General features: G+C 37.2%; 1 protein-coding gene across 8 annotated transcripts in view; it reads right to left on the bottom strand.

The window, feature by feature from the left end:
- Positions 1 to 12324, bottom strand: part of EVI5 (ecotropic viral integration site 5) — an 89411-nt gene that overhangs the window by 58028 nt on the left and 19059 nt on the right. For 7 of the 8 annotated variants that reach the window (XM_026057462.1, XM_026057466.1, XM_026057467.1 and 4 more), the window contains exons 3-11: positions 12016 to 12205; positions 8609 to 8833; positions 7440 to 7514; positions 6712 to 6837; positions 5751 to 5894; positions 4598 to 4687; positions 4389 to 4486; positions 2973 to 3033; positions 902 to 955 (exon numbers count right to left, since the gene is read on the bottom strand). In XM_026057462.1, the coding sequence (XP_025913247.1) occupies positions 902 to 955; positions 2973 to 3033; positions 4389 to 4486; positions 4598 to 4687; positions 5751 to 5894; positions 6712 to 6837; positions 7440 to 7514; positions 8609 to 8833; positions 12016 to 12205 (1063 nt within the window). The remainder of the gene's footprint in view (positions 1 to 901; positions 956 to 2972; positions 3034 to 4388; positions 4487 to 4597; positions 4688 to 5750; positions 5895 to 6711; positions 6838 to 7439; positions 7515 to 8608; positions 8834 to 12015; positions 12206 to 12324) is intronic. The other variant, XM_026057469.1, reaches the window with a different exon arrangement.

Genomic DNA, 12324 nt, shown 5'->3' with positions numbered 1-12324 from the left:
CTTTCCCTCCCCATGAGGCATGAACAACTGTTTGCAACTCACAAGTGTTTAATTTCGTTTGGAGAAAGACAGTTAACATGGCCAGACAAGACAGATAAGAATGTTTTCATTCTAGACCAGCCTTGCTCCGATGCAACCTGCTGCAGAAGTACAGGATCCAAATATAGGAGGAGGGGCCAGAGCGCAATGCCAGCGTGTTGGCAACGTAACAAGTTAGATGAATACTTTGAAAATGATATCCAGTTACAAGGAAGCCTAACAAAACTTTATGCCAAACTAAACTTTGAAAAAATAACTTAGCTTTCCCTTCCCTCCCTCATATCCCAATTTCTAGGAAAATACAAAACTGTGCGAGACAACGTAAAGGCAGCAGGCTTCCTATACTGACTGTGAATGTTGCAACAGCCCTCTACTGTTGTATTAATTAGCAGTGAAATAACCTGCTTTCACCTCTGCTTCTCTGGTCACTGGTAGGTCGTTCAGTTTGCTCTTATATAAACCTATGTAGTAACTTCAGATTTCCAGAAGCAAGGAATCTCTCACAAGAGCCTTTTTTCCACTCAAGAACCCCACTATTTCATGTAGTCATTTGTATTTTGAAGACACCCTTCTAATTCTTAAGGGAAAAAAACAAAACAGTATAATAAAAGTTGGCATATGTCAAAATGTTCAGCTTCATACATTCAGTAAGATCCATGCATAATGGATTTAAACATTTATAAGCAGTGACCTTAATTGCTAGGCTGTTATTGCCATGCTATTTGGCAAAGCACTGTTAGTAAATACCACAGATTAGCAGAAAAAACCTAATGAACTATAGTTACAAGATTCCCATTTCATATACTGATGGCAATTTTATAATAAAGTAGTATAAATTAAATCTAGTCACCAACATACTTACTTTTTCTAATGTTTCGATGCGCTGTTTCAAGAGTCTATTTTCAGTTCGTAACCTCTACAAGGGAAACGATTCAGAATTGTTTCAAGTTATGAATTCAAAGTCTGATAAAAGCCAAGTTAACAATCTTTCAGATCATTATCACACTTCTGAAAAATCAGTATAAACAGAAAATAAGTTGCAACCACCTTTTTAACATCCTTTTTTATGATGTACTAACTCAAGAGGAGTTTTAAACAGCTTGGTATAGCAAAGACAACACATTAAGCCTATATGTTAGATGAAAGCAGTATGTGCACAGGTGAACCACAGAGCTTAACCACATAACACTGTTGGGCTTGACAGTCTCCTCTTCAACAGGACTGGAGGCAGTTCACCTCATGGCGAAGGGACATGAAAGTGCACTTCCCACTGCACTAGGAGGTGCTCATGGAAGAGAGCTGCAAGGTTGCTTTCCTTTTCCTCCCAATACTTTCTGTTAAATTACATAATCATATTTATTTCATCTCCAAGAAATTATACTGAGAATTTACTTCACCAGCTCCAAATGTGAGAAAGAATTGAACCAAAAAGCACATTTTATTAATGCATTTTCTATAAATTTTAGCAGTCAGTATTCAAGTAGAGAAGATCTGTATCCACAAGAATAGACACACAGATATTAGTTTAGCAATGCTTTATTCTGCCAGGGTAAGAGGCAGACTCAACGTGCTCATTTCTCATCTCTGTAAAATATAAGAGCTTTTTAGCACCTAGAGAGTCAGTCAAATTGTTTTTTATAAAAATTGCAACAGCTAGCTGAATCTTACACACCTAAGTTTGGATTGTCAGGACTCCCTTTCCCAAAAGGGGACCTAGAAACAGACAGTAAATATTCTGCTTTGGGTTGCTGAGGTTTGGGGATTTTTGTTTGCTGTTGTCATTTTTTCGTAAGGCAGGGTAGGGAAGAGGTGGTTAAGCAGCAGGGAAGAGCTTCAACCATCAGTTAAATTCCTCAGATTGAAAGTTACAGCTGTCTTAAGGGTATTATTCCCTCCTATTTTGCATAGAGTTGGCCTTTAAGACCTGCAAATATAATCTGAAAAGCCATCACAGCAGTCCCTGACAGAGGTTAGATACTGCCACTGACTGTCTTGCTGTCATAGAGATAACAAAAACTGCTGGAAAAAGGCTTAGAACACCTTTGGGCTCCCAAATGCACGTCACTGAATTTTTCTGAAGAAACAATACCTTAGAACATGATATTGGAAGGCAAAATGACTAGCGGGGGAAAGGAAGAAGGAAGGGTGGGTGTAACTCTGACTCCCTCTACTAAGCTCTGCACAGCACACTCCTGCCTCCCTTCTCCCCCTGCCTTTGCTCATGGAACCCACTAAAAAACATCATACAAGCAGGAAGCAAATCCAGATTAAACACCATGCCGAAAAAAATAAAAGTGAAACAAGGGTGGGCAAAAGCTTGTGTCATGAAAGCAAAAAGATGCAATGATTAGTAGAGATAGGAAGTAGGTCAGTTAGTAAAAGGGAAATAAAAACTTCTCAGAACAGAGCTCAACTCACAGGTCTATCACATTATGTATCAATTGCAGAAGCTCCAAAAGGAAAAAAAAAACAAAAACCTGCTAACAGAAGACACTTAACCTTGGTCCAACGCATGAAAAAAAATCAAGATCTCAAAATCAATGATAAACCATTCCCATGACTTCATTGTATCAAGCTCTCCTTTAACATGCTTTTCAAAGCCTCCCATCTGGGACATCTACATCTGAAACAGCATACTGGGAACCTCCAAAAGAGGCTGTCTGTAGTCAAGGTTTAGTCAGCAGAAAATAACAAACATTTTGTAAGTTCAGCAGGTCTCTACCTGTGATCTTTCATTACTTGAGCCCACCAGAATCCTCAAAAACTCCACTATAAAAGTGTCCTTTATGAACAGTCAGTCCAAATGCAAATGCTGAAAGGAGACTTTGGGATCTCAGTTACAACGTATCCCACTGCAGACATAGATCAAACAAGTAACCCACAGCTAGGAATTAAATTGCTCCAGAAATAAATATGTTGAGTCTAAGCCTTACTTTAATTTCAACTTGTTCTTCCATTTCTTTTGTTTTTATTGTAGTGTATTCCTTTTCTAACCTAAAAATTAGAAAGAGTGATTAGAAAAATTCAGACAATTTACTTGTCTAAAAGTACAACTAAAAAAACCTAACAGATACAAATTATTGATATTTCCTCTGCTTAGCCAACCACTTGAGAGTTGCCAGTGTACTCCTGTAAATATTTTGACTGGACATTAAAACTAATTTAAACACCAGAAGAAGGACTTCTGTAGATATGAACAGACTCTGAACCAGCACTCTGAAGTGCAGGTGCCTGCTTGTGTAGTCTTGATAACATACTCAGATGATTTGGAGCTACTTTGCAATAACAACTCAGTAATTATACAAAAACCAACCCACTACATTAAGCCAAAGGAAAACAGAGCTTGGACAACAGGAGAATGCAAAGAGATTCAAGACAAAAAACTTAAATCCACCCAGTTTTTGCCCTTCTCCAGCAAACAACAAAATTGTCTCAATGGAAAGGGTGGCAACCACACAAGAAATGTAAGCTGAGGTATACAGAGTCTCTACAGAGGGCGACCAGGTAGATGTGTTTAGACTCAGAATGGTAGGGTTTTAAACTGCATACATTTATACTGGCTGTCAGAGAAAGCATATCCCCTGAAAACTTTGTTACTACTTCCGTTTCAGATAAAACAGACTGCTCACTGTACAGCATTGGTTACAGGTTGCCGACCGAAGGATGGGTAAATTCAACTTGCAAGGGCCAAGTACAACCCGCAGCACAAGAACACTGAATATACTGTGTACTACAGCCAAGGGCCCAGCTTAAGAATGGAGGAAATGCCTAACTTGACCCTGGAAAAAGGCAAGGTATGCAGCTTGACTTAGCAAAATATATATATCTACAAAAGGCAGAAAAGAGCAGAAGTACAGGTAATCTAATTTTTTTTTTTTCCAATTCTTAATGGCATTACAAAATTTCATCAATTTAGATTTTAACCAGACCTCATCTAGCTCACATATACTCTCTAACACTGTGTGAATAGTTCTGCAGTTCCTGAAAAGGTAAGTCTTAAGAATTAAGACCCGACCACAGTGAAATTTAACCTCCCTTGCCCAACTTGCCCTCACAAAAGCCTACTGGCTCTATTCAACTCCTGTTTACAAAAGTTGCAGCTTTTTTCAAAAGCACTTTTAGGGTTATTTTAATACACAAGACATAGCTTTATTATATTTTGGAAATAGCAAATACCAATTTAGAAGAATTCTCTGGCTGATAAAACTTCAATTTTAACTGTTTACAGTATAAAAACCAGAAAAATTAAACAAGGAAAACTTGTTATTCAGTATTTTAGTTTAAGATACACAAACAAAGAGCAACTCTCAGCAACAGTATAATCTATTTTCTCAAAATGTTATACCTACTTTTTCATCTTTTTTGCATTGTATTTGACTTGGTAAGATGCTTGGATTAATTTGTCTGGACCACTGTCAAACTGATGTGGAATGACCTTTTGAAAGTGCTAAAAGCAATCAGAGCACAAGATTACATATAATAGTTGCAAAGAAACATACACTTATGTGCTTCACATACATTTCAGACATCTATTATGATTATCATAACCTTAATTTACCTGTAACATTCCTTCCATGTCAAGTTGCAGTAACTCTGCTTGGTTCATCTGAAGAACTGCTAAACCTACTCGAAATACTATCTCTAAACCCTGAAAAAAGTTAAAAAAAATACCCAACAGTTATTTATGGCATTGTCAACAGTATAGAGCAATAATGAATCTAATATTTACTACTGTTGGAGAGCTCACCCAGGTTCCCATACAACCAAAAAACCCTACAGAAAATCTGCAAACAACAAATTGGTCTTGGGTTCCTTATTTCGCCCTAAGTAGTCAGGCTGAGCTACTAAACAGTTGCCAGACCCTCCTCAGAGGGGGAAGCTGAGGTAAAAAAAACTCTTGAGCTACAGGTCTTCCCTACATCAGTTTTTATCCAGTTGTTTGTTTGTTTTTAAGTATCTGGTACCAAAAAAAAAAAAAAGTACTTCTCAAAAAAGATTTTAATTTCAGACATGGTGCACCACAGTTAAACTACTTAAATCGATACAAGGAAATGCTTGACTCATGTATACTACCTTGAACATTTGAGTGTAAGCTGAAAGGATACACCTTTGACTTGATGTCTTCTAAAAGAAGATTGTAGAGGAATAACAGGCTTTGGTTTGTTACCAGCTACAACCATTTGAAGCTCTAATTCTGAACATGCCTTAGGTGTCATTTTGATAATGCCACTAAATAAATACATGCATTTGTTTGGCTACTGTTTGTCTTCTGGACAATAGTTCTGCAGAATTTGCAGCACTGCTTCTTCCTGTTCTGTATATCCTCGCAGAGCTTTAACTTTGGCTTGAAAGCAGCATTGCTTTCCACCCTCATTCCACCCGCTCACTATATTATTGAGAAACTGATGTTCCAATTGTATGAAATGCTATTGGTATTGCATCCAGAACATGCAGGAGATTTGATAACTCTTCCATGCACTTACAGTGCAAAGTTACATATACAAGATATACATGCACAGATGTATTTGCTCTTCCTTGGTAGGCTATCACACAGATATCTTCCCCTATCAAAATACTCCAATAAGCATAAGGACTAAAAAGCAAGAATACCTGTGAGATTTGCCCATCTGAATGGAATTTATACCACTACCTAAACAACTGCTTTTTAAAAGCTACTCTTGAAATGGAACATATGAGTATCGAGTAGTTACCTCAGACATAAAGATATCAAATATTCTTGTTGCAATTGGTAGTGGAAAAGTTGTAAGAAATACAGTTAAAAACCATGATGATGCATACATAGAAGTGTGGAAACTCTGAGACTGAAAGTGCACATAAAGCTCTGGAAGCTGCTCCTGGAAAGAAGATTAGGAAAAAACAACATGTTAAGCTTCTGCTGGTAGTTTTATTGTGTGTGGTTTTGACAAAGCTGGAAAAAAAAAAAATTAATATTCAGTAGAGATGAATCAGTGAATAGCTTCATAACACAGCATTAGGAGAGACATTTTGATCATAACAACGATGCAACAGAAGTTCAGTAGAGAATACAGCATTTCTACCCTAGACAGCACAAGTTACTAAAAACACTTCCTGATCTTGCTAGCAAATCAGAGGCTTGCAGTTCCCTAAGTCACATCTAGAACAGCTACAGAGACACAGCTGGAGAGGTCTAGGGTACTGTCAGAGTCCTACGTCTTAGCAGAGCATGCGTTAGGCAAACCCCCCAGTGAATTGGATCACTTCCTAGGGGAAGGAAAGAGGGAGATGACAAAACCCAAACCCCTGTCTGTCATTCTGACCTGGCAGCAAGTCTTCCGTAAGCCAGATCTGGGAGCTGCTGAATTCTGTGCATGAGGGCACCTTCTAAATTACATTAAAAAGGGGTGGGGGGAGCTATAAATTGAGTACTTTTAGAGTCTTGAACCCAAAAAGGATTAGTCATTCATATGCTTAGTGTGACAGTACAAATCCTTGTGTTTCAGTGTTTAAAGCCAGTCACTGTCTGACCAAGGTTAAAGAGAAGGCCATACAGCCACATGCATTCACTTTCAAGTCCTGAAACTAGCTACTGTCAGAGACCAGCCTATCAGCCAACAGACATGCCTGCTCTCCAACAGCAATTCCCATTGTTCCTTATTAATAAAGAGAAAATTTAATAGATTTTGTATGTACCTGTATCATGCATTCAAACTGGTACATACAAAGGCCCAGCTCAGCCATGCTCGGTTTAAACAGTTCTCGTAGTCTGTAGTCTTGCATTAATTTAACAAACACACAAAATGCCTCTTCTTCTGGCATCTATATTAAAAATTAAAAAAAGCACAGTGAAAATGGTAGACAAATGTAAAGCTGTATCAAAGTGAGAGGTTGGGAGTTTTTTTTTTTTTTTAAAGGGATTTATAACTAGTTACTATAATAAACTTTTGTATATACTAAATCCTGCAAAGTGTTTTCTAAACTAAAATGGGGTTCTGCAAATTTCTTACAATATAACCTACTTTGGTATAAAACAAAGGCAGTAAATTAAAGGCAGCCTTAAGATTATCAAATTAATTGAAGTTTCATTTGAACTATGAGGAAGTTAAATGTCAAATCTGAAATGAGAAGTTCATTAAGAGCTAAAAAGTGTCCCCCCCAATAACCTTCAAGTCTACAGCCCTGTGTTAGCTCTGAGAAATAAATACATTCTCCCACTCAGAAAAGTTGTATCTTCTTGGCAAAGACAGAAGCACAGAGAATAAAACTACTTTGATTCACAGAGTAAGTGAATGCCCTTGACAACTCCATTGTAACAAGTTATTAAAAAGCTATTATGAAAATTCCCATCACAAAAAACTCCATACTGTTATGCATTCTAACAGTGATTTAAAAGTTCACATTTTTTATATCATCATGCTTACCTGCATAAGCAGTAATCCCACTATAAAAGCACTTCCTTGACAGTATCCAACCTCACGATCCACTAAAGAGTAAGCCTAGGAAATAAAGTTTTAAGACTTTGAACAATTAAAACATCATGAGTAACAGAACAGAATCATAGCTCCTGCTCCAATTTTACTAACAGCTCATTACTAATAGCTTGCTCTTTCCTCCCAAATCAAGAGAAAATAGAAGTCCTATTCAGAAATCTGTTTAGTAAGATATTCTAGTTGCTACCTGCAGCTACAAAGGGATATAAACCTTACTCTGATGGCCTACAAAGAACGAACTAAAGCACACCTGAAAAACATGCATGCTAGAGGAATTTGCCAAGTCTAAAAAGACAACGCAGACAGCTGGCATACAAGCTGCACAACAAGGTTACCTACTTCTCTATCCAGCCTCAGCTCTAACAGCAGGAGGCAGAGCCCCGGCAATGGAGCAGCCCTTCTCGGAGCAGCTCCAGGTTTTAGGCATAGCTGAAGGGAACACTCGTCCCCAGGCAGGCTGCAGGCTGCGGCTTCCTTTTGAGAGCTGTGAAAGTTGTTGCAATTTGGAATCCTGCCAACTTTTCTGTTGAAACTATGTGATATGGAGAACATCTGTCTTTCTAAATTTAAACTTTGGTACAGTGGAGGCAATAAGGAAAAAAAAATCAATTTCATGGTGGCATTCTCATTTTACACCTGGGCTCTTTAACAACTGCACATTAGCTTGTACATGCTATTTTATGCTACCACACACAGGTTCAGAAATGCTTGAAAACTCAATGCCAGTTCTGATTTACAACATTCTTGTCTTAGTCAACTCTAGTAACATTGTTTACTTCACTTTATAGCACACCATATTCCATTATACCATCAGCAGTTAGCATGTGATTCTGTTTTAATACAAACTTGTTAATGATTTCATTTTACAAGAGGTTTAAAACATTTAATTACTATTAGCTATAGGAATACAATATTTGAAAGCCATCTTTGAAACTGCAATATGATAGACCATTTCAGTGTCAAGTGGAACAAGTTCAAAAAAACCTTGAACACTTGAAACTGATGCAAGTTCAAGATATACAAAGGCAAATTATTTTCCAAATCTCTGCTGCTAACATTCTTGCTAATATATTTTCAAGAATCATGAGATACTGACCTACCTTCATTACATTAAATAAAACCTCCTGTCCAAGGCTGTCTTTTTCTTTAAAAAAATCATGTTCAGGGTATGTTCTAGCAATGTCCCTTCTTATTAGTTTCTCGCAAGGAGAAGTCATTTTCAACAGCTCTGAATACTGATCCTTAATTGGCATGCTCTGAGCACTGCACAAGAGTTGCCAAACAATTGCTCTGAAATGATGAGGTATCCCTTTTCGAACAAGCTCCTGAAGCACAAGGAAAAAAGGGCAAAAAATTTAGTGTTTCCTAGAAGTATAAACACACAAGCCTACAGAACAGCTTTCAAACAAAACATTTCAACAAACGAAGTTCCTCATGACTTAGGAAAGAGTTTACCTCATGTAAAACCAATTATGCAGCTCACAGTGTATTAACTCCAACTTAGCCTGATAGATTATTGGCAGCTAACAAAAGAATGAAGCCAAAGTCATTTTTGGTGGAGAAAATGGCGAGTGAAAGCAGTTTCTTATTCATAGTAAGCTACTTAAACTGAGTATTCAAGTAATTTTTTTTTTTTTTTTTTTAAACAACTCAACTCCCATGGGCCAGAATCTAATACAGTTTTTATATTTCACGAAATATTAAAGACAATATCCTTAACTGTATTAGTAGTCTGTGATTAAGATGCAAGAAATCACTCATTGAAAAGATTTCAAGACAGGCAGTAACACAATTGCACTACCATCAAAAGTCATTTGACGAACTTGACAAATTCCGTCTAATTTTTCTGGTGTGCCAGTATTTTCAAGTTCTCTTAAGTATTTAAATATTTCAGACACTACCAAGAAAACACTAAATTCATACCTCCTGAGTTAACTTTATTTACATTAAATTCCCTGGAAGGGGAAAAGAAAACCAGATAGATATTATACAATTTAAACTTTCCCAAACAGATCTAAGCATCAGATTTCAGAGGCCCTGATAACCAGGTGTGTAGCAGTTTGCCTCTTGTCTTTTCAGAAAGCATAAGTAGAAAGGAGTCCAGTTGCTTGATCTAGAAATTTGGGGGCAGTGGAGGGGGAAGAAAGTCAGAAGTTTGACTACCTTAGTTGCTTTCTGCAACCAGAATCAGTCTGACTGATCAGATTTTCTCTACAAGACAAGAGGAACTTTAAGAGAATACCTGAATAATATTTATGTACCTTAATAAAAAGAATTGTTATCAAGTATTATCTCTGCTGTTTTTGTTGTTTTTGTTTTATTTTACTAGTATTTATTCTGAAACCAGAGTAGTCTTCTCTTATGTAAAACTTCCTTTCTTTTTCCTGTTTCCCCAAATATTTCGCCTACTTTTCCAAATATTAGAAGATACTGAATAGGGATGATTACTTAAATCCAACTGTGATAACAACAAAAAGCAAACAAAAGCAGGAGCCTCTCTACAGCTAAGTGTGAACTCTACTGCTGGAGTTTTGCACCTCTGCAGCACTGAGCTCAACTTTCTAATAGCCCTAAGACCTCCAGCCTTCTTCAGGACCATCTTAATAACCTGACAGCACTCCAAATATTCGCCCAGTCTACTACTTAACTATAACATCCTGCATTATTTCCTGAAATATTTCTAACTCCAAGATAGCAGCTGTAACGTCATCCTTCTACATCTGTCTCTAGACATCATTTGTCAACAATGTGTTATCATATCACAGATCAGTCAACTAAGCCTCAAGGGCTACTGATAATGAAGTGCTAACAAGTGGTTTCTTACCTTAAGTTACCATGTACCTGCTTGGTCAAGTAACAGGGTTAACCCCTCCAGCACTCCTAAAGGAACAGCAGGAGTACCCCAGGAAAATGCGCCTAAGCAGCACTAAAGTGATGTTATTCTACACAGTATTATGGGCATTGAAAAGCAGGACTTCTGAGGTCATCTTTCAGAATCCCTCCATAAACATGAACAGAGTTTTGAAGTAGATCAAACAGACAAGGATGGAACATACATTAGTTCACCTTCCTGCATAGCTGTGTATAAACTTGTGGTACATCATATAGGTCTAGAACTTCAAAAACTTACCAGATATCTAATAGCTTTAACACCAGCCTTTGCAGTCAAGTCAAAGAGAGTTCTGCAGCTAAAGTCTTATCTACTGGCACAACTGGGAAATATGTATGGATGCTCTGGTATTCTATTGTAAATGCAGAATGACAAAGTTTAAATAATTCTCATTGTTTTGTCAAAAGTCAACTTAAACAGCAAAGGAAAGCTCACTAGCAATTTATTTGAATATTTACTGAATGTTAGTCAAATACTCAAATTACACTTGTCCAACTATAAAAATGAGTTCAAACACTAACACTTTAAAAAATCCAAATGCAGGCAGTTCAAATACTGAATTCTATCCAACTAGCTCTGCTTATTATCCTCATTTTTGCTTTCTCTTGCCAGGTTCATGTGGCTTTCTTCCTATGGCCTTTTGGAAACACCTTTCCACAAACTGTTTTCTGTGCAAGAGGAAAGTCCTGAATTCATTTTCTTCCCTTCTTTCTTCTCCCAAGTCATGTTCTCTCTCCACAACTGCTTCACATAAAAGACACTTTACTTTATCCTACTGCTCTGCCTTCCCACAACCTATTCACACACTCTGAACTGCTCAAAAGACCTCGAAATTTGTATTCTGTGCATAAAATAACTACAGACTAGTGCCAATAAAGAATCAATGTAGAACAAGCTTGCCTATAAACAAAAACCCACACTGCTGCAGTTAACAGTCTCCAAAGATGAATGTGTTCAAATGACCTAGATGCTTTTTGGTGTGGATTTAAAATACAGTTGAAATCTATTTCTGTACATGGCCACAACTGATCCAGACTGGACAAACTTGTCCAAGTTTGTCTAATCCACATCAGAATTCAGAGGCTACATATTCTTCTACTTAGGATCATCCCAGGAGTCAACATACTGGACATGCACAAAGAAACCAAACTCAGAGTCTCATACAACATAATTATTAGCTCTTCTAATGAGAATACTTTAAAAAGACAGTGGGGAAAACAGTCATAGCATCCTTATACACAAAGATCAAGCCATCATACGCCCTTAAATACATTTTCAGTTATAGAATATAAAACACAATCCCATTTTGGAAATATAAAACAAGTCTTCCCTGCATTCAAGGAAATCTTTCATTAGAAGTAGACTGAAAGCTTACGTATTCAAAATACAGTAGATGCATCTAGTTTTCTAGAAGAAGAGACATTCGCTGGACAAAACCGAGAACTCTGAGAAAACTTACATAGGCAGCACTAAGGCTTAGGGATAGAAGCAGATTCAATTGGCAGCTTCTATTATATATTTGTATCAAAAAATAAAAGTATTCTAAAAGATAAAACAGTATCACTTATACCACATTACAAGTGTATCCTACAGATAGTGTCCCTTAGTGACTTCTACCTTAACTTGCTTTTCTTTCTTTTTCCGTACATCTTCCCATTCATTTACAATCCTCCCCCACAGGATCCATGAGTCTTCTTCAAGATGGCTGAGATTGCTAGAAGCTGATGAACTAGATACAAGAGAAGATCCACTATTTCTTCTTGAGCCATTTACTGATCGCAAGGATTTGCTATCTGTCTCCAAGAGTCTGCAAAGCACAGAAAAACAATTACAAGTTTTTCTAGTCACAGGACAACATTGTTAATTATTTGTTTAGAAGCCAGTTCTTCCAACCTCTTTACAAAGAATGCACCCAAAGGTGCAGTG

This window comes from Apteryx rowi, unplaced genomic scaffold (genome assembly GCF_003343035.1).
Source record: "Apteryx rowi isolate R43461 unplaced genomic scaffold, aptRow1 scaffold_14, whole genome shotgun sequence".
Lineage (NCBI taxonomy): Eukaryota > Metazoa > Chordata > Aves > Apterygiformes > Apterygidae > Apteryx > Apteryx rowi.
The sequence above is the reverse complement of the archived record's forward strand: the minus strand, read 5'-3'. Positions and strand labels throughout refer to the sequence as shown.